This window comes from Carcharhinus amblyrhynchos, chromosome 20, assembly GCF_965287045.1.
Source record: "Carcharhinus amblyrhynchos chromosome 20, sCarAmb.v2.hapA, whole genome shotgun sequence".
Classification (NCBI taxonomy): Eukaryota; Metazoa; Chordata; class Chondrichthyes; order Carcharhiniformes; family Carcharhinidae; genus Carcharhinus; species Carcharhinus amblyrhynchos.
In genome coordinates, this window is record NC_137343.1 from 20,089,094 (window position 1) to 20,116,993 (window position 27,900).

General features: G+C 46.0%; 1 protein-coding gene across 3 annotated transcripts in view; it reads left to right on the forward strand.

Moving 5' to 3' along the window:
- Nucleotides 1–307: 307 nt before the first annotated feature.
- LOC145355812 (transcriptional activator MN1-like) overlaps nucleotides 308–27,900 on the forward strand; it is a 138,967-nt gene continuing 111,374 nt past the window's right edge. For 2 of the 3 annotated variants that reach the window (XM_080208203.1, XM_080208204.1), the window contains exon 1: nucleotides 308–4,790. In XM_080208203.1, coding sequence (XP_080064329.1) covers nucleotides 1,163–4,790 — 3,628 coding nt within the window. In that variant the 5' untranslated portion in view covers nucleotides 308–1,162. Of the gene's footprint in view, nucleotides 4,791–25,579; nucleotides 25,746–27,900 lie in introns of all 3 variants that reach the window. The other variant, XM_080208205.1, reaches the window with a different exon arrangement.

Below are 27,900 nucleotides of genomic sequence, written 5' to 3' on the forward strand. Positions count from 1 at the left end.
TAAATGCAGTAGTGATAAAACCTTGGCTTATCAATTAGAGCCACGGTCAGAGGGGGTTTAGATGCTGCATGCACTTTGCAAAGTGTCTCCCCCCGCTCCCGTCTCTACTCTTCCCTTTTTTTGTGAGCTTGCCTCTTTGTCTCTCTCTTCTTAAGGGGGGAGGAGGAGGAGGGGGGTCTTGATTCGGTCCACCTTAACTCTAAGTCCCTCCTACTGGCCAGCAGCATGCAATGATTGGTAGAGGAATAATGGCTGAAATTGATTGCAGATACCAGTATGCAAACTTGTTGCTTGCCTTTCCGGGGGATGAGATCAGACTGTGTTCCTCAAGCAAGCACTAGTGAGCGAGGCTGAAAGAGAGACACGGAGAGAGAGAGAGACGGACAGACAGCGAGAGAAGAGAGAGAGAGTGTGTGTGTGTGTGTGTGTTAACCTCAGACTCACCCACATGTGCTGGATTAAGATTGCGAGAGGCGACAACAAAAAAAATAATAAAACAAAGGCAAGAGGCGGCGAGGAACCGCAGCTGAAGTGTTGGCAGCCAGAGGATTCTTTGCTCCGGCGATCTGGACTCGGTGGATGGATGCAAGTTTGGAAGCTACGCTGCTGAACGGCTAAGCGGGTGCAGTGTCCTAGCGCTTCCCATCCAGGATCCCTTCCTTCCCTCCCTCTTCCCCCAATCCATCCCCTTATCTCTGGACAAGGGGGGTGGGGGGAGAGAGAGAGAGAGAGAGAAGAAACTCAATTCCCTTCCTGACCATAACAGCGTTGTGGAGAAATTTCGCAAAAGGTGAGAGGACAGAAAGAACAAATTAAGAACAGATAATAAACTACCCCCCCAAAACAAAAATTCTCTTTTTTTCTTAAAACTAACCGAACAAAATCCCAAAATGATCTGAGGATTGGATTGACATTGTAGAGAGTGTGGAATCACAATGTGATCCCTGATAGAGAGTTTTTTTTTGAACCTCCCTGTATTGGAACATTTTTAAAAAATATATATTATTTTGGACTTTAGCCACTGAAGCAACCGGTTTTTTTCTCTCTCCTCTATTTACTTTTATTGTTTATTTTCTCTGTGTGTGAGTGTTTCTGCCACTGAGAATATCAGCTCCTGGGGTTTGGACTGTCATGCCGTATTGATCGGGGGCTCTGGCAAGTTATGTACGGGCTGGATCAATTCAGCAGGAGCCAGGGAGGGGAGAGGAACTTCGCTCAGGCTGCCCTGGCAATGTCGGGCCATTACAAGAGCCCGGCTTTCCCCGGCGGCAGTGGCAGTGCCATAGAGGAGCAGTCCCTCAACCCCCTGGCGGAGCCCCCGATGCTAGGCATGGGGATGAGCCCGGCTCTGGGCGGCGAGCAGTACACCTTCCACCCCCGGGGCCACTCGGAGCTGCACGGGGCCGGGGCCATGCAACAGCAGCAGCAGCAGCAGCAGCAGCCGCCCCAGGCCCCTCCACCCCAGCCCCCTCCCCCCCAGCCCCCTCAGCCCCCAGCCCCGCCGGCCCACGGTTACTTCCCCAACCCGCAGCATTCCCACCACCAGCACTTCAGCGGCAGCTTCTGCGGAACCGCAGAGCCCGGAGCTTCCTGCCTGCACGGCGGACGTCTCCTGGGGACAGGCGGCTACAGCAGCAACCCCCTGGGGGGCCAGCAGCCAGCCTTTGGAGAAAGTTATGACCCCCTGGCTGAGAATGCAGGAGGAGGAGGGGGTGAAGCTTTCTCACAGCAGCAGCAACAGCCACAGCAGCAGCAGGCACCCCCAGGGAGGTCAGGTAACCTCAGTGACTACCACCCACACCACACCCCGTCTTCGAACCATGCACCTTGCCTCCCCCTGGACCAGTCCCCCAATCGAGCCGCCTCTTTCCACGGGCTTCCCACCTCTTCCTCATCTGATGCACATGGACTGGAGCAGAGGCGCCTGCAGAACCAGCCAGCAGTGGACTCCATGGAATACAACTACCAGAATGATGCCCCCTCGGGGCCCTTTGACATGCCGGTCTTTTCCCCCTCGGAGTCCGGTGCCCAGCTCCCTCACTTTGGCGCCGGCAGGCACGTGCCCGGCACCAACTTTGCCGCCAACCCGGCCATGCCCAGGACGCCAGGCATGGTGAGCTTGGGCAAAGTCCATCCGCAGCAGCAGCATGGCGTGTTCTACGAAAGGTTTGGGAACGCTCGGAAGATGTCTGTGGGCATGGAGCCTGGCGTCGCTGCCAGGAATCCTTTACTGCAGCAACAGGCAGGTCTACTTGCCCGACAGAACTCTTGCCCCCCAGCGATACCCAGGCAACAGCAAGCGGAGGCCGGGGCTCCTAACTCCAGCCTGCAGGACAATGGGACAATGATGCAAAATCAGCATGCCCCTTTTGAATACCCAATTCAAAGATTAGAGAACAGGAATATGCACCCATACAGCGAGCCTATGTTCAACATGCAACAGCAGCCCAATCAGAGACTACAGCATTTTGATGCTCCCTATCTCAATGTGGCAAAGCGGCCCAGGTTTGACTTTCCAAATAACCACAATGTGGACAATTGTGCTACTTGGAGTAGCAACAGTATGCATAATGCGAGTTTGGAAAACCATCTATCTCCCTCTGCTTACCCGGGCCTTCCCAATGAATTTTCTCCACCTGGTCCAGAGGGCTTCCCCCCAGGGCCCCCTCTGCAGCATCCAGGGACGGATCAACAGTCCCTACAGCAGCGCCAAAACATGCTGATGATGTTCAAGCAAATGGTCTCGAGGAACCAGCGGCACAGAATGAGGCAACCCGATCTCCAACACCTGGGGCACCACGGAGATGTCAACCAAAACAGCATAGTGCACAGTAACCAAGTGGGAAGTATGTCGCAGCCAAACTTTGAGAGGGAAGGTGGTGGGAGGATGCCCAGTTTCGACCCGCAGAATCCGCAGATGGGCCAAGAAAACTCCTGGTTTCCCGCCCACCACCCACCAGGTGATATGCTTCAGAGAAGGATGGGTGGCTCCGCCGTGCCTCCGGATGGGAGCCCCCATGAGTCAGTCCAGATGAACTTACAGCAGAATGGGTCAGGCATGCTGTTCAGGCCAGGTGGGAATGGACTGGGTATGCAAGAGCCAATGAGAATGCCGGGTGATGGACATGTACAGGGTTTGCACTCTCCTGGGATGCACTCTCAGTTTGGCAGCAACATGAGCAATGTCACACAGATGCAGTCTCCCAGTGGGGGCATGGGCCTCCCCAACGCTACGACTGATAGAAGACCCGGGCCTGATTTCCCAGGTCCCCAAATGGGTGGACAACCGGGTTTTCCATTTGGGGGACCAAACCGACCGGCAAATCCACACAACAACCCACCCGGAGTGCCTCCGTCTCCGGGTAACTACCCACCCCAGTCTGAATTTCAGCCCAACCAGCGTCCTTCAATGAGTAAGATAGGGTCCCTTTCACTGGGCTCCTTCAGCAAACCTGGTTCGAAGGATAATACCATCTACGGGCAGAGCTGCCTGGCTGCCCTCTCTACGGCTTGTCAGAACATGATCGCCAGCTTAGGGGCACCCAACCTCAATGTCACGTTTAATAAAAAGAACCAGAATGAAGGGAAACGCAAGCTGAGTCAAACTGAGCAGGACAACAGCAATGGTGGACCAAACAGTGGAGCTGGTGGCAGTGTTGGTGGCGCCTCCACTGGCAGCACTGGCAATGGACCAGAATACTTCCAGAGCAACGCTCCTCAAAATAACCCCATGGGGGTCGCTGGCAATGGGAGCGGTAAGCTGGCCACACCTGCGGCCCAGAACACCACTCAGGGGCCAAACCAGCCATCGCAACCGGAATGCAACCTGTCCCCAAACTACGCCTTGGAAGCCATCCCAAGTGAAGGCAAAGGGCAGACGGGGAGGGGGAGAGGGAGGAGAAAAAGGGACAGTGGCCACGTCAGCCCGGGGAATTTTTTTGACAAATATTCGGCAGAGAATGTGAATCCCGGGGTCAGCCCAGGGCAGCAGGGTCAGGCGATACATGCTGGCGATCGAGGCGGGACTCCGCATGACAAATCCCTCACCTCTCCCTCATGGGCAAAAGGGAATGACCTCCTACTTCCTGACCAACCTGACCTCATGTCCTCCCTAGACAGCGGGATTCAAAGCGTGACAAAGTCAGATGGCAGCTCGCCTCAAGTCGACTTTTCGGACGATGTCGGCGCCAACTATGGGAACGAAGACGAGGTGTCCTCGAGCTCCGACAACAACATATCCAAGCCCAGCCGGCTAGTGACCAGCTCCCCCAAACTGCAGCGAGCTGACCACGGGCTGATGAGCGGCCAGAAGCCGATGGGTCACGGCATGCTCAACGCACACCCGAACAGCAACACTACCTCCAACACCGGGCCCGTCGCTGACAGCTTTGGGCTCAGCAGCACCGGCAGTGGGCACCCGGGCACACCGGGCATGGAGCAGGTCCGCACTCCCACCAGCACATCGGCGCAGGACGAGATTCACCCGCTGGAGATCCTGCAAGCACAGATTCAGCTACAGCGGCAACAGTTCAGCATATCCGAAGACCAGCCTCTTGCCATGAAGAACAAAAAGGCTGAATGTGTCGGTCAGAATGGGGACACAGAGCTGGCCGCCTGCGGCACGGACAATAGCAAAGCTGCCATCAGCACGATAGACATTGAGTCATTGATGGCAGAGCATAACTCTACCTGGTACATGCCCAATGACAAGGCCATGATGGATTCACAGGATGAAGACAAGCAAATAGCACCATGGGAAAAGGCCAAGTCTGCAAACACCAACAAAGAAGGTAACTCACTTGTTTCTTTTACTCGGGTCTAACATACTGCACAATAAACTGCTCAGTCAGTAATGTTTATGTGAGAGTCTGAGCATTTTTAGTTCATAATTCACATCAGAAATGGGGCACCCACAAGGAGCAAGCATTTCCCCATTGAAGTGGATTACAAGACTTTTGCATGAGTTCTGGACAGTAATGGTGCCCTTGGAGAAGCAAGTGGCAGTGGAGGGGAGAGGGGACAATGTTTTATCATGTTAGTGAGGTGTGATCACACTTTCCGGTTGAAAGACAATACTTGGAGTAAAGTGAAGCCAATGTTTTTATTTATATGTAAAAGGTCCCGATACTGGTGACTTGATTTCAGTGAAGCTCTTTCTGAGCAAGCCAGAGGACCATTAACGAATGCGTTAAAAACTGAACCGATTCCATTCATTGCCGAGCAAACAATGTTACTTAACCTTGCACTAAATCCTTTCAAAGCCAATGTTCACAGTCTAAAAAGTGAGTTTTCCCTGTGAAGTTAAACTGAATGAGAATTTGTAAATCGGGAGTATTTCGTACCCGGGTGTGTTTACCCATCTCTGAATTCCCTCCACCGCCCCCCCCCCCTCAACATTAGCTTTCCACCGACCACATCGATTGAGTTAACCCTTCAGCACTTGCCTCCCGATGGGTTTTTCCATCAATCCCCAGGGCCAGAAGAGGACACAGGGTTGATTCAAATTGGCCTTGAGTTATCTGATCGATGCTCTTGCACACACATCTCCAATTCTACTGCAATAAGGATGAATTCGTAATGCTGGGGTGAGGGGGGTGGGGGCGGTGGGGGTGGTGAGCTCCAAGGGTTACTGTTAATAAACTGAACGCATACTTGTCCATATCCGGAGAAAATGATGTTTTTGCTCGGATAAGACAAGGCTTCGAAGCTGTTCATTTTAACTTCGAGGCAGATACAGTAAAGCAAATCACCCACCCTTCCCCTGGAGTCGCCCCCGTTTGGTATTAATAAATGATAACACTTCCCTCCACCTTTTAAATATGCTTTTTTTTTGCTCCAATTGCATCATTTTTGAGAGAGAGAGAACACTTCTCGTGTTGGAAAGCCAAACTGTCCGCTTCGCTGAAAGCTGATCGGCCGGTCAGCGAAACTACACAACAGGTTCTTTGCGGCTCTGTGCCCTATTTGCCTGAATTAGTTTCCAGCTCACATCTGTGCTTTTTGCCTGCCTGTCTCTGAGTACAGGGGCGAAGCAGCCTGGCTCGGCTCCTGGTCCAGCTGGGAAAGAGGTTGGGAGGGATGGGGTGGAGAGGGAGATACTGTTAGAAGTTTGGAACACACAATTCGATAACCATGGTCCCAATGGCATTCCTGCTTCCCGTATGCAGGAGTGTAGGTAGTCCTGCCGATAGTTCCTTTGTTCTGTTTTAATACTCAGTCCAGGAGGGTTGCACTGTGGAGCAGGCGTGTTTAACATGCAAGGCTTGTATTGGCGAGGAGCGCATCAGCATTCTCGGAGCTACGCGCCGCCAAGGACATAAATTGGTTTCTTCTGAACCTTCTTCCATTTTTAAATGTAGTTGCACGGCGTCCTTTCTGCCTCTTCATGTTCACAACAGTCAAGGCCAGCTAGATCAATAGCTAGTTAGCAGAATTCCCCTCCAACTGCCTCCTTAGTTTGGCTGAGGAATGCATTTGAAATAAACCTTCATCATGTGGACTTAGTGACCTGGAACGCTCACTATTGACGAACTACTTTGTTTCTGTGTTTCCTCGGTTTAACACACACACACTCTGACACACTCTTAACCCCTTACATCTATATTGATGCACACTTGGACATACGTATGCACACACATTCAGATAACACACAATCACAACAGTTACACAGACACATTCATATACACATACTCAGCCGCATTATCACAGGCACACGTACACTATTAGACACAGCTATTCCTCCAGACAGGAACCTACCCATCCATCTTCAAACACCTACAATGACAGTGCATTCAGATGCATAAACTCACACACATTCATGCTTACACACATTCACCCCAGTATTCATACACACACCCACTCACAAACATTCACACTCACACATACAAACTCACACTCAAATACACACATGCAAGCATTTACTCTCAAATACACACACACATCATTCACACTCAAACACACACAACACACACTCAAATACACACACACAACATTCACACTCAATCATGCACACAACATTCACACTCAAACCCACACAGAACACACACTCAAATACACACACAACATTCACACTCAAACATGCACACAACATTCACACTCAAATATGCACACAACATTCACACTCAAATACGCACACAACATTCACATACAAATGCAGACACAGAACACACTTTCAAACACACAAGCAAGATTTACACTCAAACATACACACAACATTCACACTCCAACACAGATACAATATCTCACTCAAATACACAAACACAACATTCACACTCAAATTCACATACTCAACATTCACACACAAATACACACACAGTATTCACACTCAAATACACACACAGTATTCACACTCAAATACGCACACACTATTCACACTCAAATACACAGACACAATATTTACACTCACGTACACAGATACAGCATTCACACACATACACACACAACATTCACACTCAAATACATAGACACAACATTCACACTCAAATACATAGACACAGCATTCACATTCAAATACACATACACAAGATTCACACTCAAACACACACACAACATTCACACTCAAACACACAGACACATTTATGCTCAAATACACACAAACAGCACCCACAAACACACACACAACATTCACACTCAAATACACAGACACAACAATTACACTCAAATACACAGATACAGCATTCACACTCAAGTACACAGACACAACATTTACACTCAAATACACACACAGCATTCACAGTCAAATACACAGTATTCACACTCAAATACACAGACACAACAATTACACTCAAATACAGATACAGCATTCACACTCAAATACACAGACACAACATTTACACTCAAATACAAAGATACAGCATTCACACACACACACAATATTCACACTCAAATGCACAGATACAATGTTTACACTCAAATACAGATGCAACATTTACACGCAAATACATAGACACAGCATTCACACTCAGGCACACAGATACAACATTCACACCCAGACACACAGCAGCGCATTCACACTCAGACATCTGTACTGACCCTGATATTCTCCAATTCCCCTATCCTATCCCATTCCAGATGTTTGGCGCAGCCCGAGCGCGGACAAGTTGAACCGTCAAAACTTTACTTGAATATTTTCTTAGTTCACAGAGCATACTTTCTGAACAATATAACAAAGGGCTCACCGGGAATCAGCGAGAAGATTTTAACAAAGTTTGAGTGCGGGCTTGCTCTTGGAGAATGTCAGGTGTTTCCTCCTTCGCTCATCCACACACCCCTCTCTCCTTCCCCGCACACCACACACACCCGAATCGAGTATTTTAATATATTAAAAAAATCATTGAAAAGTTAGTCCGCTAAACCATTGAAATAAAAGTTGATTTGTGAGCTGGAACTGGGTGGGCGCGTTAGTTGATCTCAACTTGGTCTCAGTGATGTTTTACCTGGTGGAGAGCTTTGTGTGTGTGCGTGTTTTTTTTCTATTTAAATAAGAGAGGGCACTGGATGTTTTCCATTGACATTGCCAGAAAGCAGAGCAGAGCACACAATGCAATCAATAGCACAATATACCATGTGACATTCTCATCAACATCCCAACGGATTCGACTTGATATGAAGAGTTCTCTGCTAGTCCTCTCTCCAGTTGGTAGTCAGAACTCTGTCAGGCACGGGGGGGCGGGGAGGGCGGGGGGTGTGGCCGGGTGAGGAGGGGGGGCGCACAACTAACCAAACTCTTGTCAAAATTCGCAGAGGAGCGACCCCCAAGGGGGTGACATTCAGCAGCAAGTTGCCGTTTTGTAAGCGGGGTTACATTTTATTGATGGGGTTGCTTACCACAAATTCCACCCCCCCACACACACACACACACCTGTTTGTGGTCGGATAGACCATTGCGCTCTCTTGTCAGGACAGACCTAAGGATACCCTGACACTGTTGAATATAAGTGTAGCACTGCAGACCGCGGAGAGACATTTGCTAATCCGAGTGCGGGGCAGAATTATTACTTGTGTGGGAGGGAGGGTGGCGGGGGCTGGGTGGAACAGACAGCATTCTGTGTACTTGGCGGTAGAATTGGAAATAATTGGCGATGTGTGTGTGTGTGTGGGGGGGGGGGGGGCGGTGGTGGAGGTAACGATGGGGAATGTTTCTGTCTGGATTCTTGCTTTGTGTAGCTTAGGAGTTGTGTGTTGTGTCTGGATTCTGTACTTGGTACAATAGGAGTGAATGGACGGGCAGGTCCGACCCGCTGTGATCTTGTCCTCGCAGAGGCTACGGGTTGATCTGCACTAACTGTATGACTCTGGCATTGTCGTTTCCCCAGCAGTTCACTGAGACTGAAAACACACATCAGTAGTGTGTCTGCGAAGGGTGATAGCCACAGTTTGTCAGGCGGCGTACGATTCAATAGTGTGATAGATGACACTCACTGAACACTGTAATGTGTTATATTCAGTGTTAACCGCAAGTTGTCAGCTTTCACCTGATTCAATCTATTTTACATTTTGGAGCATATCCTCGTGTGGTCTGGTGAACTAATTGATGAAATTAGGAGTAGGCGGCTGTGTGTAGCAAGCCTCAATACCCCGGGTGTGATATTCAGAGCATATTGTCAGTGTGCGATAGGTTATAGGAGCGCCGAGCAGGGTGAGGTGTGAATTCTTTTTAACTGAACTGTACCATTCAGTGTGATCTCCCAGGTGTGAGATCCCGCACCGGGGTTGGCTTTGTCTGGGCCAATGGAGTGAAGGGAAACCCATTTGTTACTCAGGGGCTGAAACATTCCCTGAGTCCTCCGAGGGTTAACCCTTGCAATGCTGCCAACAGACCTTCTAAGCGGCCTCAGTGCTGGACAGTGTCTGGGGAAGGGACCTCTTGACTGACCTGTGGGAATTAAACTGGAGTCAGGAAACAATGTAAGAAGTCTCCGCACACTCCGAAGGTGCAGCCAGCGCTCCGAAAGCTAGTGGCTTTTGCTACCAAATAAACCTGTTGGACTTTAACCTGGTGTTGTGAGACTTCTTACTGTTTACCCCAGTCCAACGCCGGCGTCTCAGGAAACAAGTTGGAAGAATATCAGAGGAAACACAACGAAATTAATCGTATTACAACGAAACATTGATTTTATTTTGAACCATAAATTGTTTTTTTTATTTTGCCCCATTGGGCTAACAAATTCCAGGAAAGAAGTGCAGGTAAAATAATTGGGGGGGGGGGGTGGGGGGCGGAATTTCAGATTTAACATAAAACGCAAAACCCTTGCCAGAAACCGAGACCGAGTTCAGCCTTCTCAATCAACTTCGGTCATTAACAAAAGGCGAATTTCCCACTGTAATCGCCCCCAGGAATCTCTACTAGGTTTCCCTTTTAAATAACACGAGATGCTTGATTAAAACGCGCGACTGTTAATTTATTGAATCTCGCAAGTTTACGTAGTTAGTACAAAGTGATATTACCAGATTGGTTGTAGACTTTGTCAGTAAGCATGGCCATTTCAACATTTTGCCTCTTTTTGGTAACTGAATTCAGGGATTTTCCTCGGCGTGATTTCGTTTCCTGGCCATTGTTGTTTTGTGGTGAGTCTTTGAGTGAACTTCATCTATCCGCTCGGCGGAAAACCTGAGGAGTCTTTATGGAACTTGCAGTGCGATAGGTGCATTCCTTGTGTTAATCCTGCTCCCCAGGTTATTGAGAGGGAGACTTTGGGCTTCCTGCTTTCTGGGTGTGGATAGACAGGCGATTAGGAATAGTGTAAAGGAGTGAGTACTCTCTGGCCGCTCGGCTCCCTCATGCAGCAATTGTTGTTTGAATGTGGCTGGAGTCGCTGTCTGTCCCCAACTTCAGGCGGTCTCAGTGTTTGGGGTACAGGTCGGGCTGCGGCTTTTCTATGAAAAAGGAAAACTCAAGGCTCAGGGGTTTGCATCCCATTAGGACACCCATCTTCTCTCTTACCCAAGACATTGTAGATTACTGATTTAGAAGTGGCATTCACTTATTCTGGTTTAAACGCAAAACGTTGGGAGTGTATCCCAAACGAATTCAGCTCTAAGGAGATGGTTTGCAATTTGTAACTCTGATCAGAATGACACTTCTCATATTTCTCTGTGATGTTGGCTGTGTATATGTGTATGCGTGTGTGTCCCTGTATGTATGTATGTGTGTGTGTGCATGTATGAATGCATCCATAAATGAATGCATGCATGTGCATTTATGTGTATGCATGTGTATGCATGTGCGTGTATGTGTGTCCATTTATGTGCACGAATGCGTGAATGTATGTGTGCATATATGTATGCACGTGTATGCATGCATTTGTGTGAATACATGTGTACATATATACATGCGCATGTATGTATGTGTGCGTGCATATGTGTACATGCATGCATTTATATGTGTATATGCGTATGTGTGACAGTGCGATGCATGTCCACAAACACAGACATAAAGACGTATATTTGCACACAATCCCGTTTAGTAAATTGTCACACACACACTGACCCATCCACTCAACTATCCTTAATGCAGCGACAGCTCGGTGCGCGAATACAGGAGTGGGAAATGGTTTTATCCCCGCCGTAGCGCCCTGTTTCCGTGTGGGGAACTGCAGTGAACAGGAATTGCATTTCTCTGAACTCAATTGCATTCAATCTCCGGTTAATATTTTATGGATCTATCCTCCCACTGTCCCCCAGTAGTTGTGCTCCAAACTGTTAATTTGCTGTCATTACAAACCTGTCCAAACTGCAGTGCGATTTAGCAAAAATCTCAGCAACTCGGAGAGCTGAGACTGGGGAACAGAGCTACAGCAGAACAGCGGCAGCGTGAAGGGACTACACTGGTGAAAAAAAAACAAGTTTCCCTGAGCGACATAAGAATGAAATCTTTAAAGCTCGCTCCAGATAATAGTAATCAGTAAATAGAGATGGGAATAAGTGCGTGTTCAGCTTTATATTAAAGACCTTTTCATCTATTGAACGGTTGCTGTTAAGAAGATCCCAAGTAATGGTCTGTGGGGACATTTGATTTTCTCTTCAATAAGGGACTATTCATCTGCAGAAATTGTTTGCAGCCACTCCGGGCTTGATACAGATTTTGCTGATCATTTCTGCCAGTGTGTATGGTTCCCTATTAGATTTTTCCTAATTAATTCGGTTCATATCAACAGTCATTTTTAAAACACACACACACACACACACACACACACAAATGTAAAGCTCGTGTAATTAAACTCTGTCAATTCTGATCTATCGATGTGGCAGGCGCCTCATAAAAACTTCAAATAATTCCATCACTTGTTTACTGCTAAGAGAGTGGGGTCACGAATGGCGTTTATTGAAATAAACAAATACATTTGCAGTGGGATCTGCCTTCTGTCGGATGTGTGCGGTGCACTGATGAATTGATTCTTTCAGCTCTTGGACCAGCTCTTTCAGTCTGCCCCTCTCTGAGAATGTGAACCTTAAAACACAGGCTTAAAAGTTACCCATCCCAATTCATACAACTAGGGTTATTTTTTGTTTAGAACTCCACATACTGTCCCTAAGATTCCACAGTCAGAAAATAGACATTAGTTTAATTCCAACATTACCATGATGGACACTCTGGCATTCCAATTAGACGGTGCAAAGATTAACAGCCTTGTACGTTTACACACATTTCCTTTGCCCGTTGCCTTAGTAAAGGCATTGCCCCCTTTTAAAATACATTAAGATAAATTGTAACCACCATCAACAAAATGCTGCAATTGTTTAATAAGGTTTCAGAACTCATTCGTGTCCCAGCCTTTACGTGGCACAACGCAAGGTCTGCCTCATGCAATTAGAATGAAATTTGTTTTGTTTAAAAAATAATTCTGTTGCTTTTAATTGAATTCCGTATCCAGTCAGAAATCTACACCCCCCCCCCCCCCACTCCACCACCCCCGTCCCCGCTTTCCTGTTCCTCACATCACAATCAGACATGCTCGGTGGTGAGTTAGAGATGGAACGGACAGGTTATTCTGAACAGAGAAATAGTCAACAGGCCAATAGATCAACCCAACTACACTTTTTTAAAAAAAATGTTCCTTCATCTCTTGTTGTCTAGAAATATATTCAGCTGTACATTCTCCTGCTTTGGTGCCCTTCAGTGATAATTCAATCTATAACCTGCACAAAGTTTTTTGGGGAGTTTTCTCGTTATTTCCCATTTCCTAATCATTTGACTGCTGTAAAAAAGAGACACACTTTTTGTTTCTTTTTTAGTGATACTAAGCTCTGTGCGACCAGACGACTATATTTTTTACTTTAGTAAAGACTTTTACTTGGATCACTTTCATAATTTTCCCTTGTAATCAGAAACCATACAAGCATTAAATCTTAGAGGTAGAAGAAAGGCCATCTAAAATTAACCAATTCATTTCATTCTTTCTCCAGAACCTTTTATTAAGTATTTGTCCATTTCCCATTTGAAAGTAACCATTGACCCGGCTTCCACCAACTGTAGAGGAGTGTGTGCCAAATCAGGACAATTCACTGCATAAATAAATTCTGCATACCTCTCCCTGCTTCTTTTGTGAGAACTTGGATTCAAGCACCTGTATTAGGCTTTTTAAAGATACTTAACCTTGCTTCTTAGCTTCCACCTACAAACCTCTATTCTCCCCACCAAACTCTCTTCTTCTCCTCTAACAGTCCCACTCTGCCACACCCCCCCCTCCAACCCTGTCAAACCTGAGGTCTTCCTCCTTTTTGCTTGGCCAAAGTGTGAGTTGCCAGTGTGAGGAACATCTTGAGGTTAGAGGGTGACCCATGCCATGCTGGCTATCAGTATGATGCCTACATGCACTGATATCCTGTGCCATCAGGCCAGCCTATTCTGATATTTATAATCCTAATTCCACACCACCAGGGGAACAAGGATCAAATCTGCCGGTGTGGAAGGTGGATAGAGTAAGACTGATGATGCAACTATGCATCACCTACAAGCGATTGCAAAAGGGCACCACTGGCCGAACTCCTTATATTCTATTTTTCTCATTTATAGATTCTTTTTCCAAATTTAAAACAGGTGTGCTGAACGAAATGCGATTTTAAATGTCATTCTCAACAGCACTGCTATACTGGTGCCTCGGAGCTGATAACGACACCTCCATGGGGAGCGTATTTCTCAGGCTGGGTATCTCGTTTCAGATTTAGCTGAGGAAGGCTGCAGTGAAGGTGTTAATTACTCCTGCCATAATTAGCTCACTTATTACAAACCCAATTAAATTAGTGCTTTATTTGGTGTTATCTTGAAGCCAATGAATGCTTAGCTTTTTAAAAACTAAACTCCTGTTCAAAAATATAATAACTAAGAGTTTTTACCTGTTGTTTTCTCTGCACTGAGGTCAGACATCTTGGAAAGGTGAAATTGGATGGGGTGGGCTGGTGCTGCTTGCAATTATTTCAACAGTTTAATGTGTTGGGATTGAAATTGATTTTAAAAGTTTCATGAAGGCTTGGGTGAATTAATTCTGGGGAGTGCAGATCAAAAAGATCCCAGCTTCGAGGCCCTGGGTGTAGAGGCACGATGGCACATTGGTTAGCACTGCTGCCTCACAGTGCCAGGGACCTGGGTTCGATTCCCGGTTTGGGTCGCCATCAGTGTGGAGTCCGCACATTCTCCTCATGCCTGTGTGGGTTTCCTCTGTGTGCTCCAGTTTTCTCCCACAGTCCAAGAGACATGCTGGTTAGGTGCATTGGCCATGCTAAGTTCTCCCTCAGTGTACCTGAACAGAGCCAGAGTGCAGCAACTGGGTGATTTTCACAGCAATGTCATTGCATTGTTAATGTAAGCCTGCTTGTAGCAATAAATGAATAGAGATAGCTGAACTTAGCTGGGTTGTTGAGGGCTAAAATCTTCCTCAGCACCACTGGGTCTCCCAACTGCAGGTCAGGAAGTGCATGCACATGTGAAAAGGAGAAGGATTTGTCCATGAAACCTTTCGTATCTGCTAACCCTGCTGTCACATTGCTTGGGGAAAGTCACTGCTTCAACCCACATTTGTTTGCGGGGGGGGCGGGGGGGGCGGGGGGGGTGGTCTCTGTCAAGACATTGGGTGAGGTGCTTGAAGGGTTTTTAATATCTTGGAGCTGTTCCCCGCCAAAAGCCAGAGCCTTAAGAAGAGGCAGAAAGAAATTTTTTTTTGGCGGGATGAAGCAAAATTAGTCTTGTGTTATCATTAGATTGTGGGAAAGAAAACATTTAATTGTGTTTCTGAGAGCATCGCTGATAGACGCACAGTCTCAAAATGTAGATTATACATATCCCGCAATGTCAGCAATACAGGAATGCAAATGTGAGGACACCAGTCGGTCTCACTTGTTCACTTCCATAAGAAATGGTAGATAAGGGTAAATATAACAGCATTAATATGTTCAGAAGTGAGGAATGCCACATGCTTGTTCCCATACGTCTTGGAGACTTAGTTTTGCTACAAGCATTGTCAGCCCTGTTGCAGACTCTGTTAATCCTCTGTTAATCTGAGGGGTGGGGGGGGGGGGGTAATTTTCAAATTCCCCCGCAGGGTAGTAATCTGGCAGAAAAGATCATCTGATTGTTGTAATCCTGTCTCATTTCCCTCTCCTTGATTTCAGCAGAACAACACTGGGCAGTTTCTGTGAAAGGGTGGCTGATCAGTAAGGGCAGAATACCACCCCGGTTCAAACATTAGCCCGATCAGCCTGTTATGGACATGGGAGTTTAGATTTTCTGGTCAACATTATTTTAACACCACCTGGATCTAACTGATGTCAAAGTAACAATTCTTGCAAAATTCCAGGCTTGTCGGTCCTTTATTTAACAATCAGACCTGTTCAAGTCACTGATGGTCATATTGTGAATACCATCAGTTGTTTTATGGACATTGTCAGTCTTGGCACAGACACTATGGTCATGTTATGGATACAGTCAGCCCTGTTACAGACACTGCCATCCCTATCATGAACATTTGTTGTCAGTCATACACAATCAGTCCTATTATACGTGGCATTCGTTGTATTATGAACACAGGAAGTTCTTTTGCAAATTCTGTCAGTCCTGTCATGGATATTTGTTAGTCATATTATGAATACAGTCAGTCTTATTACAGGTGTGATCAGTCATATTACAAACATAGTGGTCTTCTTACAGGCATTGTCAGTCCTGTCATGTACGTGTTCCCTGCTGAATATGACTATGTATATAGAATGTGATGGTATTTCGTATGGCACAATGGCACAGTGACTAGCACGGCTGCCTCACAGCACCAGGGACCTGGGTTCAATTCTGGCCTCAGGTGACTGTGTGGAGTTTACACATTCTCCCTGAATCTGGGTGGGTTTCCTCTGGGTGCTCCAGTTTCCTCCCACAGTTCAAAGATATGTGGGTTAGGTTGATTCACAATGCTAAATTGACCCTTAGTGGCGGGGGGATTAGCAAGGTAAACGTGTAGGGATAAGGTCTGAGTGGGATTGTTGTCGGCACAGGCATGATGAGCTGAATGGCTTCCTTCTGCACTGTCGAGATTCTATGAAATCAATGAATTTTACTGAACATTTATGTACATGGTTTTGCTTTACATGGGTACTGTTACATCATAAATGCAATGTTCACATGGACTCTGGGCAGTCTGGAGCTTGGATTAAGATGCTGTGGAGGAGGTAGTCTCAGTCCACTGTACTGTGTGAGCTTTAACACCTTATTTGTACTTCATGAGCTTAATGTTGATGCTTAGCTGGAACTGTCTGCACATTGCTGGATGTATGGAAGAATTCAGAGGTGGAGGTCATGTTAACTTGTAAACAGAACAAGGAGAATTAAGAGTGCCAGAAGAGAAAGTAAAGTTAAAGTTTTATTTATTCATTACAAGTATCTTACATTCACACTGCAATGAAATTACTGTGAAAATCCCCTAGTCACTACATTCCAGCTGCTGTTCGGGTACACTGAGGAGAATTTAGTATGGCCAATGCACGTCTTTGGACTGTGGGAGGAAACTGGAGGAAACCCACGCAGACATGGGGAGAACATGCCGACTCCACACAGACAGTGCCCCAAGGCGAGAATTGAACCTGGGTCCCTGGTGCTGTGGGGCAGCAGTGCTAACCACTGTACCACTGTGCTACCCAGTTCTGGCTTTTCAAAATGGTTCATAGATAACTGTACTACCTGGTGTGGTACTGAGCTTACAAACCATGACTATCCCAGATGTCATCCCTGGCCTGCACTGAGATAACTACCCTCAGGAGGAATGTTGTTAGGGGTTTCTTGGATTAAAGAGGACTCCTTCTCCTGATCATTATCTAATGACATCTGAAGAGTATTTGCAGAAATTGCTGGATGATTGCTTTGTGAGACCACATGGTCCAAGTTTCCTGACAACATTCATTGAGCTCAAACAAGAACCATTTGGACAAAGCAATAGAGAGTGGCCTAAGGATCAGCATCTTCCCAGATAGCAGCATCCCCACTGAGAGTCTAGGGAAGAGGGTCCTCAATGAGTCAGTTTGTTCATGAAATGAAAGGCCATTATGAGAATTGGTGCCTTTCAAGAGGGGAAAGGCCTCACTGAGATTCAGTGTTTTCAGGAGAAGTGGGACTTCAGTGAGAGTCAATACCTGCAGGAGAGGAGGCAGCACAGTGAGAATCAGCATCTCTTAGAGAGAACAGGTCCCAGTGAGGCACTGCTTTGAGTAGCAGAGAGATCTCAGTGAGATTCAGGAGCAGAGAGATCTCGATGAGAGTCAATGCTTTCAGGAGCAGAGAGATCTCGGTGAGAGTCAGTACTTTCAGGAGAAATTGGAAGAGATTTGGAGTGGATAAAGAGGAGCTTTTTGAATTTGAACACAATCATTTGCTGAAGAGCTTTTTATTTTAGCAGGTGAAATGCTGCACACTATCTAATATTCATTTAAAGAAATGTGCCCACTGCAATCATCTGTTTTGTTCATTTTTATGTATCTATAATATCTGAGGCTGGCAATTTCAGAATGCTATTACAGTTATGTTTTTGTTTTTAAACTGGTGATGAAGAACTGCTGAATACAATGTTTAGTACTGAATTTGATTGGTACAGTTACTGCCTTTGAAACTTTGAATATGAGACATTGCATAAAAGGGTGTATATTTCAGTGTGCCTGTCCATCTGCCTGTGTCTATTGTTCTGTGTCTTTCTTGCTGAATTTGTCTGTCTGTGTTTTTTATGTGAATCTGACTCATTGTCCACATTAGCCATCTATTTGTACCTGTGTTTTTGTTTATCTGTCTTTTTGTGGTCCTGTTTGTATTGTACCTTAGTCTGTCTTCCTTTGTTTTCACATTTGTCATTTTAGATTTGTCCACATCTGTGTCCATCTGTGTTTGTGACTGTTCCTGTCCAACCATTTGTGCCTGTCTGTCTTTGTACATCTATCTTTCTTTGTTTGTCTGTCTGTGCCCATTCCTCAGTGTGCATTGCCTTGGCCTGTTTATGTTTGTCCATCTATCCATGATTGACTACCTGTATCTGACTTGCCTGTACTTGCAAATTTGTCTATTTGTGTCAATCTATGTACCTGTCTGTTTGTCTAACTGTGTCTGTGTACTGATTTCCATTTATCCATGCCCACCTATGTGTGTTGGTACATATATACCTGTTTTTGTTTGCCTTTCTGTTTCTGTCTCTTACCATCTTTCTGTATCTGCTCAATGTGCCTGCCTCTCTTTGTTTGCCTATTATGCTTCCTTCTCACTGTACTTGTCTCTCTATCTGTCTAGCCTAGATTTTCCAGTTAGTGGTATCTTAATAATGGTGTTAATCTGTTTAAAATCTACATCTCTATCTGCATATTTGATCGTTAGTGTCTCTGAATGCTTTGGTACATTGTGTTTGACAGGCTGGAAGATAGAATGATTTTTCAAAGTTTTCTTTCATTCAAGCTGCTTGGTGTGTCCATCAGTTGTGCATATTGTTCCCCATTTGATATTTGGCAACTGGGTGTAAGAAGTTTTTTGAGTTGTTCTGTTCGCATCAAACATGTTTCTGGAATCACCTTCATTGTACCACTTTACCATGGCAGTGTGTTTTACTGATTCCTGCCAAGGCTAATGGCAACACAATCTGATGGTGATTCCTTCATTGTGACCTCTCAAAGAATATTGGCTTCCTTGGTAAAGTTTTTTTATCTGCAGCAGTGAATAATGTGTGGCTTTTTTGGCGCAATAAAGTGATGGAAGAGATTCTTAACAGGCAGCACTTTCCACCTATCCTCTCTTTCACAGCAAGTGTGTGGGAACAAGGTGTGAATTACATTTGTTTCTTGTTCCTCCATTTCCTGAAGGTGTTGATTGTAGGCAGAATGAATGGGCAGAGCGTCACAACCATCTCAATCCTGTTCTCACTCAATTTCCACCCAGAAATATTTTCCAGAGTAAGCCTTGGATAGCGACCAGGAAAAGGAGCCTCCGGTGCCAGTAGGAACAGTTGTGCTCCTCCCATTGCTCACCTGGCTAAGGTCATCAAACAGGTGAAGGTCAGGGAGTGTCTGGATGATCATTGCACACTCGGTGGTACAGTGACACAGTGGGTAGCATTGCTGCCTCACATCACCAAGTACCTAGGTTTGATTCCTGGTGTGGTTCACTGTCAGTGTGGAGTCTGTATGTTCTCCCGGTGTCTGTGTGGGTTTCCTCCGGTTTCCTCCCACAATGCTGGCTCGGTGCATTGGCCATGCTAAATTCTCCCTCAGTGTACCCTAACAGGTGCCGGAGTGTGGTGACTAGGGGGTTTTCACAGGAACTTCATTGCAGTGTTAATGTAAGCCTACTTGTGACAATAATAAACAAATAAAAATAACACTGGGTGATTCAGTTACAGTAGGACAGTTAGACCATCCGTTACCTGCCTGTCTCTCCCTCTCATACTCTGTTCCTCCTGTTTTGAGTGGGCAGCCTGGGCCCTGGTAAATGTTGCCACTTTGTACCTAAGTCACTTCAGTGCTGAGTGAAGTCCCTGTTCCACTCCCCATTCTCCTGGGTCAGTGTACTCTGCAGGGAACCACACAGGATATTGGCTTGCTGCTCTCACCTCGCGGCTGTGGAAACTCAGAAATGTTTGTGGAACTCGGAGAATCTCTTCCTTTGAGAGTCTGACCACGATAAGGATCAACGTAACACTTCTGATCTGGTGTGCCCAGCTCCAATTCCAAATTCAGATGGCGGGGGGGCGGGCGGGTGTGCTGTAATAAGTGACCTGGGCCCAGCCAGCCTTTCATTTTATTTGTTCAATTCAGTTTATTGGTTCTAAAAGTGCCAGAGGTGGGGGAAAGGAAAGCTGTTTGACTGGAGCAAGGTGTTTCGGGGGGGCGGGGAGTAGAAATGAAAGTTCTTTGCCTTTGGAATGCCTTCAACCAGAGTTGGTAACTGTGCGTTGGACTGGGGCACTGGGAGTCAAATTGTAATTTTAAAATGGGGACCACAAAGAAGGAACTGTGTGATACACAGAACTTGAAAATGCCAAGGAAGCAAAGTGGGAGGTGGGGGGGGGGGGGATGTTTCGTGGCGTTTGCATTTGCAGAAATAGCCACTGGAGTCTCTTAAACAGCTACATTCCTGCAGGCAAGTTGCTGATTTGAGGTATTGTGCGGTTTGAAGGGGGGTGGGGGGAAGTGGTGGAGAAAGGACTTTTTCTCTCCCCTTCCCGCCACCATTGACCCTGGGTTACATCTTCCCATTCAGCCTCAGCCTGCCTGAGATGGGAAAGGAAGGGTAGGGGAGGGCAGAGCCCCTTTCAGAGGCAACCAAGTAGAAAGACCAGTTTCTGTAGCCTTGTCGGTGTCCAATCAGCTAAGAATATGTAGCTGGAATGACTAGTTTATTTGTTAAAGGGAGAAAGAGAGAGAGAAAAAAAATCTCAACCCAGAGAGAACGAAAGGCCCCCAATTCTTGACTCCTTGATTGTTTAAGTACATGGTGCGTTTCCAGTTTGTTGCCATTCAGGGCAATAGCTCGGAAAGTGATTGGATTGCTTGAGAAGGGGAAAGAGAGAGAGAGACAGACAGATCAGGATCTCATGCTTGGCTAACCATTGAGAGTGGTCGTCTTCATACAGGGCTCATGCTGTGTTGGGTGGATGGAACTCAGGCAGTCGTGCAGCAGTTGCTCCAGTAGGTGAAAGGGACAAGCCCGGAGGGCCACGGCGAATATTCAAACTCTCTGCCCCTGTCACTTACATTCGCCCAGTTGTGCTTAACCACAGTGTACATCCGAGTCTCAGGAGTGACCCACGGCAGATTGCAATTTCAAATCACTTTCCTTGCACCGAAACGACCACGAGCCAGAGAGAGAGAGAGAGAAAAATCCCCACACAGCACAGTATCTCGCAGTAAAACAAACCATGTCTCCCTCAAGTAAAGCCATTACTTATTATTTCTGTCGGAACGGTTCCTCTGCTTGTGGTTAAACTCAGTGCAGTTTGCTGCTTTTTATGTCCTCCTGACACAGTATGAAAGCAGTCAAAGCATATTTTAAAAGGAGGTAAACTCATCTTTGTTTTTCTTTTTGATAAAAGATTGAAGAGCGCGAGGTATTAAGTTTAGATGCAGTCCTGGAGGCTGGCCAACAAAGGGACCAAATCGTACATGCTCAATTTCACTGATTGTAACCAACTGATAAGCGAAGATTCTAATGAAATGAATTGAAATATAAAATTGAATAATGTATTGTTGCTCTGCTCTTGCTCAATTTAATTATTTTTATGTAGGGCGGGGATGGGAATTAGATTTCACACTTGACTGTTTTTGCTGCACAGGAAAATGTGCATCCAGCTTTTAAAAGACCCATTTATTTCTTTTCTTTGTTATTCGTGATTCCCCCCCTCCCCCTCACTTTTCCCAGTTCCTTGAAGAGAGACCAGAACACTTAGGCGGCTTGATGTAGCGCAAGCTGGAAGTTATTTTTGTGTGCGTCTGTGTATGAAATAATTCATCTTTTCCCTGTTCGTTCTCTCTATCTGCGCTCCCCTCATACTACCCCCACCACCACCCCCAGTCCCAACCCCAACCCCGACAGGAGTTACAAACTCTCCCCGTCAGCTGCCTTCCATTGCTTTAACCAAGTGGCTACTCGTGGGTGAGGCTGAGACAGCAACTTGCATTTTTATAGCACCTTTAATGGGGAGGCAGTGGGGTGGTGGTATTGTCGCTGGACAAGTAATCCAGAGTTCCAGGGTAAAAATGCTCCGAGGAACTGAGTTCGAACCCCATCGTGGCAGTTGGTGAAATTTGAACTCAATAAAAATCTGGAATCTGGATAACCATGAAGCCATTGTTGATTGTCATTAAAACCAATCTGGTTCACTAATGTCCTTTAAGGAAGGAAATTTGCCATCTTTACCTGGTCTGACCTACATGTGACACCAGATGCACAGCAATGTTGCTGATTCTCATAAACCCTTGGGAATGGACAACAAACACTGGCCCAGTCAGCGACACCCAAATTCCATGAACGAATGTGAGAAAAAGTAAAAACATCTGAAGGTTCCTCACAGAATCCTTATCCTCCCAATTTAACACAAAGGAGACATTAGGACAGAAAGCCAAAAGCCAGTGAGATTGGCTTTAAGAAATATGGAACATGGGTGGCATAGTGGTTAGCACTGCTTCCTCACAGCGTCAGGGACCCGGGTGCGATTCCCAGCTTGGGTCACTGTCTGTGTGGAGTCTGCACCTTCTCCCCGTGTCTACGTGGGTTTCCTCCAGGTACTCCGATTTCCTCCCACAGTCCGAAAGACGTGCGGATTGGGTGCATTGGCCGTGCTAAATTCTCCCACAGTGTACCCATAGTGAGGTGACTAGGGGATCTCCACAGTAATTTCATTGCAGTGTGACGCTGATATGTAAACTTAAAGAAAGAAAGAGAGGTGAAGAGGTTTCGAGGGGAATTCCAGGCTTTTCGGGTGGAGGCAGCTCTGGTAGAGTCTCCAGTGGTGCTGTGATTAAATGTGGAATGCACAAGGAGCTAGAGTTGCAGGAGTGTAGAGGTTGTAGGGTTGGAGGAGAGTTACAGAGATAGGGGGAGGTGAGGCCGGGGCTGGATCTGAGAGCCAGTAAACAGCCGCATGCTCAGTTGTAGCTTCACACTGAGCCACGAGAGATCTGCACAATTTGGAATATTTTGAGCCCTTGAATCTGTGCCCCCTTGTAATTGACAACTCCACCCTGGGAAAAAACCTCTGACTATCCACTCTGTCTATGCCTCTTATAATTTAGTAGACCTCTATCAGGTCTCTCTTTTGATTAAGAATTAAACAAGAAAGTTTGACTGAAAACGCTTCCACTTTTGCTGGTAGTTCAGACTTTAGTTTAAGAATTGCCTTGGTGAATTGATTTTTAAGATGCTGCTCCTCGCTTTTCAATTCCTCTATGACATCTGTCCGACCTCAATGGTCTCCTCCAGCCTGAAATCCCAGCACTTGTCCTCTGCTCTGTCATCATCGTTTGTTTCTCAATCCCTCCTTGCACCACTGCTCGCTGCTCATTCAGTAGTGTCCTTCCTTGCCAGTGGAATATTTTATGTTCTGCCTTTTAATAAATTTTATATCTTAATTTGCATTGAAATAAAACCAGCTCCTTGGAAAATATCACGCATCATCATTATGCTTCTTACTTTAGCCAGAAACAGCAACCGTGTTCTTTGCCTCCTCTTTGAAACCTCTTACCTTAATAGAAATTTTATATGAAATTAACACTTTTTGCCTGTTCCTGAGCTTGTCTGCGTACAGTATGATGGGTACATGCTGGCTTTGCAATGGATATGTGCATGGATGACAATTTATGTTCACACATCTACATGTATTGGCATAGACAGTATCATCTATACATACGCACAGTGCAATATCTGCACATGAAGTACAGTCCATGTCTTTGCGCAGCCCCGTGAATGTGTATATATCGAAAGATCAAATAGAATGGTTGCAGTGTGTGCATGTTAAGGTTCATCCATACACAGCCAAGCAGTAGTTGGTGCCTTTAGAATGGAGTTAGAGTATAACTTTCTTGTTTGATTTCTAATCGAAAGAGAGAAGTCAGATAGAGTCTATAAAGTTATGAGAGGCATAGACAGGGTGGATAGTCAGAAGCCTTTTCCCAGCATTGAAGTGACAATTACAAAGGGGGCACAGGTTCAAGTTGAGAGGGGGAAAGTTTAAGGGAGATCTGGGGGGGATGTTTTTCACACGGAGAGTGGTGGGATCTGGAGTGCACTGCCAGAGGAGGTGGTAGAAGCAGGCATGTTAGTAACAAGAGGCATCTGGATGGGTACATGAATCGGGAGGGACTAAACGGATATGATCTGAGTAAGGAAGGAAGGTTTTTTTTCAGTTTACTTGCGACATCATGATTGGTACAGGCTTGGAAGGCTGAAGGGCCTGTTCCTGAGCTGTTCTTTTCTTTGTTCTTTGTTCCAGATCATTTTAAGAACAGTTTTAAATTGTTCTTGTTTGTCTTTCTCGGGAGTGGTGCGGTATTATTGACAGGAGTATATGCCCCACTAATGTCATTGCCCTTCTACGATTGCACTTGCCTGTCTAGACATTCAGCATATCTGTTGGTGTCCTTGTAGTTGCCCTGCAGATCATATGGTGCAGAATCTGATGCGTTGTTATTAATGCCAGTGCTCCATTTTCTCAGCTAAATTACTTTTCCATCATAAATGTTTACAGACCAAGAGAGTGGTTTCTGTGTGAAAGGTGTGAAGGCAGTAGGACTGAGGGTACTTGAGATGAGGGTGATCACGATGAGGGTGGTAGGGGCATGGATACTGGGGGTGAGAGTATGGCAGCTTCCACAGATCAATGCCCTGGGAACATGAACCTTAGTTTAGCTACTTTGTGGAATTTGGAGTTGAGATAGAGGAGGAAAAGAAAATTTTAACGATGGTGTCATACTGTGTTATTTACACATAAACTTCTAAAACACCTGTACAACAGGGAAGGTGAATCATTGATCGTGGAAGGTGGAGTGATGATTTCACTGGTGTGAATTTATCTAATAAACTTGATATATTTCCTGGTTCAATCCTTGGACTGTGCTGAGTTGGTCAGAAACAGGGAATGGTTATGCTACTGCAGAAGGTCATTTGACCAATGGAATCTGTGTGGGCAAGTTGAGATGCTACAACTCACCCCAGGATCCCTGAACTAAGGGAGAAGTCAACAAGTAATCCAATTGTTATTCAGTGACAGTCTTCCGGAAGGCGCATTTGTGTGGACGTTTGGTGAGGTTAAGATTATATTTGGCCGTGGTACCTTCTGGCAATGAATAGTTTGCAAACAATTACTGTTGAGGGCCACACATAACCAGCAGCTACTTGGGTGCAGTTCTGGATGGAACGTGACGCCTTTGGGACTTCACCTTAGAAGGTTTTGCAATTTATGGAGATGAAGGGACCGAATGGTTGGAAAAGAGACTTGATATATTTATATTGGCTGTGCTGGCTCACAATTGAATGGCCACTGGTCTTGTATTGGAAGGCGCTTGCGGGGGTGCTCGGGAGAATGACTAGGAGGAGTATAGCTCTGATGACACGTCTGACTGCCCTCTTTATTTTTTTTAGATGCCGTTCTCCACGAGGACAGCTGACACAATGTTGCGATAAAGCAAACGTGTTACTTGTAGTCTGTAGCTGGGCAGTTGGCGTGCGCATGGGCTGAAAAAAAACGTAAAGCTGTTCGAGGTGTTCAGCATGACATCGGCGCGCGAGCGCGCGAAAAAAAAGCACGGTGCGTATTTCTAACCAGGATGTGTTGTGCTGATTTCAGTAGAACTGAATGTTGAGTTGTCATTTAATTGTGCATCAGGCTGGTCCAGCAACTGAGATGCCACACAGTGGAACTCAGAAATACATGCACTTTGTGGAACAGCCATCAGTTTGGGTAACAGGACCCTATTAACTTGATGGTTTCTCATCCGTTCATGGAATCTCTGTCGAGGCACTGGATGCAATTGGTAAGTGAAGGTCAGGAACTTATTCCCAAACCCCCTGTTCCCCAGTACCCCACAGGATAGAGCAAAACCGCCAGACCCATACCTCTATAGTTCTATTTTAGAAAGTCCTCTCACTTACAAACAGGAGGTGGAATGATCTTGCCACCTACTAACAAGAGCAAGGATGGGGAATAGCGCTGAAGTCCCTGTTTGTAGTTGGGTAGCTTGTGAATGGAGGCCGAAACACCCACGGGAGCAGCAAGCCAGCCGAGGATTGTAGATGAAGGTCGCGTTGCCAACTCTGAGTGGACGTGTTCCAAGAGATTTCATCACATGACCTGCTGCCTTCAAGTACCTGACATGTCCACTCATGCAGCACACTGCCTTCCTGTGCCAATTGGAAAGCAGCAAAACTCTTTGTAACTGATCAGATGATTCCTGCCTATTCCTGAATATCCATGATATTCTTCATGACCCAACAATCTTCATCCTGGTTTGCTCTTGGCGGCGTCTGGGAGACTAATCTTGAACTCCTGGAAACTCCCAAGGCAATCAGGAGAATTAGCAACATATATGACTAAGCAGTAGCTTGGATTTGTCTCTCATGCCTTTATCAGGAGTCCCGTTGTCCTAGTGTTTGCAGTGGTGTGCTGTATGTTGTTATTTTGATACATTTCTGTATTTACTGAATTTTAAAGCATGCTGTCTTTCAAAAGTAGAAATTGGAAAAAAGGATTCCATCGTTAGAATGCTCTAGTGGAGTGACTGCAACCCTATTCTCGCAGTGGGTTGGTGGGATGGAGGGGGGGGGTGGATGGTGAGGGTCAGTGATAGAGCTACAGCATTGTAACTATGAAACCACGATACTTAAAGCCGCATGCTGTCTGAGTGCAACTGCTGTTTGACACTGGAAATGTGGGATTGCAGCATCATTGGTGCTATAGTATAACGGACATTCTCATAGCCCCATGATGTTCTGACGCTTAAGCTTCTGCTGTGAGGAAATGATCTTGGCTGAGGAATTGATGGGAGATGGCACTCCTTGTACTAGACACTGTCCTTGTTACACACAACCTCCTCAGATCGATGGCTACCAGCTGTTAGGAGAGCAGCTGGGTCTGAACTGAATTCAGTTGTCGTCAGTGTAACTCTTAATCTCACAAGTTTTATGGTGCTAATTGTAAAGCCTAAAAGCTGTTTTGAATATTTTATGCCTTGCTTTGAATCTCCTGGATATTAATTGTGAACCCCTCCTCCCTCCCCTTCTGAGACCTCTTAGTTTCATTTAATTATTAGTGTCACAGGTAGGCTTACATTAACACTGCAATGAAGTTACTGTGAAAATCCCCTAGTCGCCAAACTCCGGCTCCTGTTTGGGTACACTGAGGGAGAACTTAGCATGGCCATTGCATCTAACCAGACATCTTTCGGACTGTGGGAACAAACTGGAACACGTGGAGGAAACCCATGAGGACACAGGGAGAATGTGCAGACTCTGTTTAGACAGTCACCCAAGCTGGGAATTGAACCCAGGTCCCTGGCACCGTGAGGCAGCAGTGCTAATCACTGTGCCACCATGCTGTCTGTGCCTCTGCATAAAGTGGTGCCCAAGGTGAGGAGGGGGACTGTATTCTTTGACAGAAGGCTTGCTTTGTTTGAAGTTGTTTCAAAATGATTGCAAAGCTGACTCATGTGGTTGACTGAAGGAGGTGGTATCTCATTTGTTCTGACCTTAAATAGATGAGAGTATAATTCCTGTTAATTTTGCCGTAGCATTTCCAGTTAAAAAACTTTGCAAGGATCTCTTGGCTGATCATTGCCTTCATTTGGGACACCACTGAATTAGTCCCTGTGCACATGTCTCATAGGGACTAATTCAGTAGCGTCCCAAATGAAGGCAGTGGTCAGCCTTATTGATATCATTTGTGGGACTGCATCTTACTTTATTCC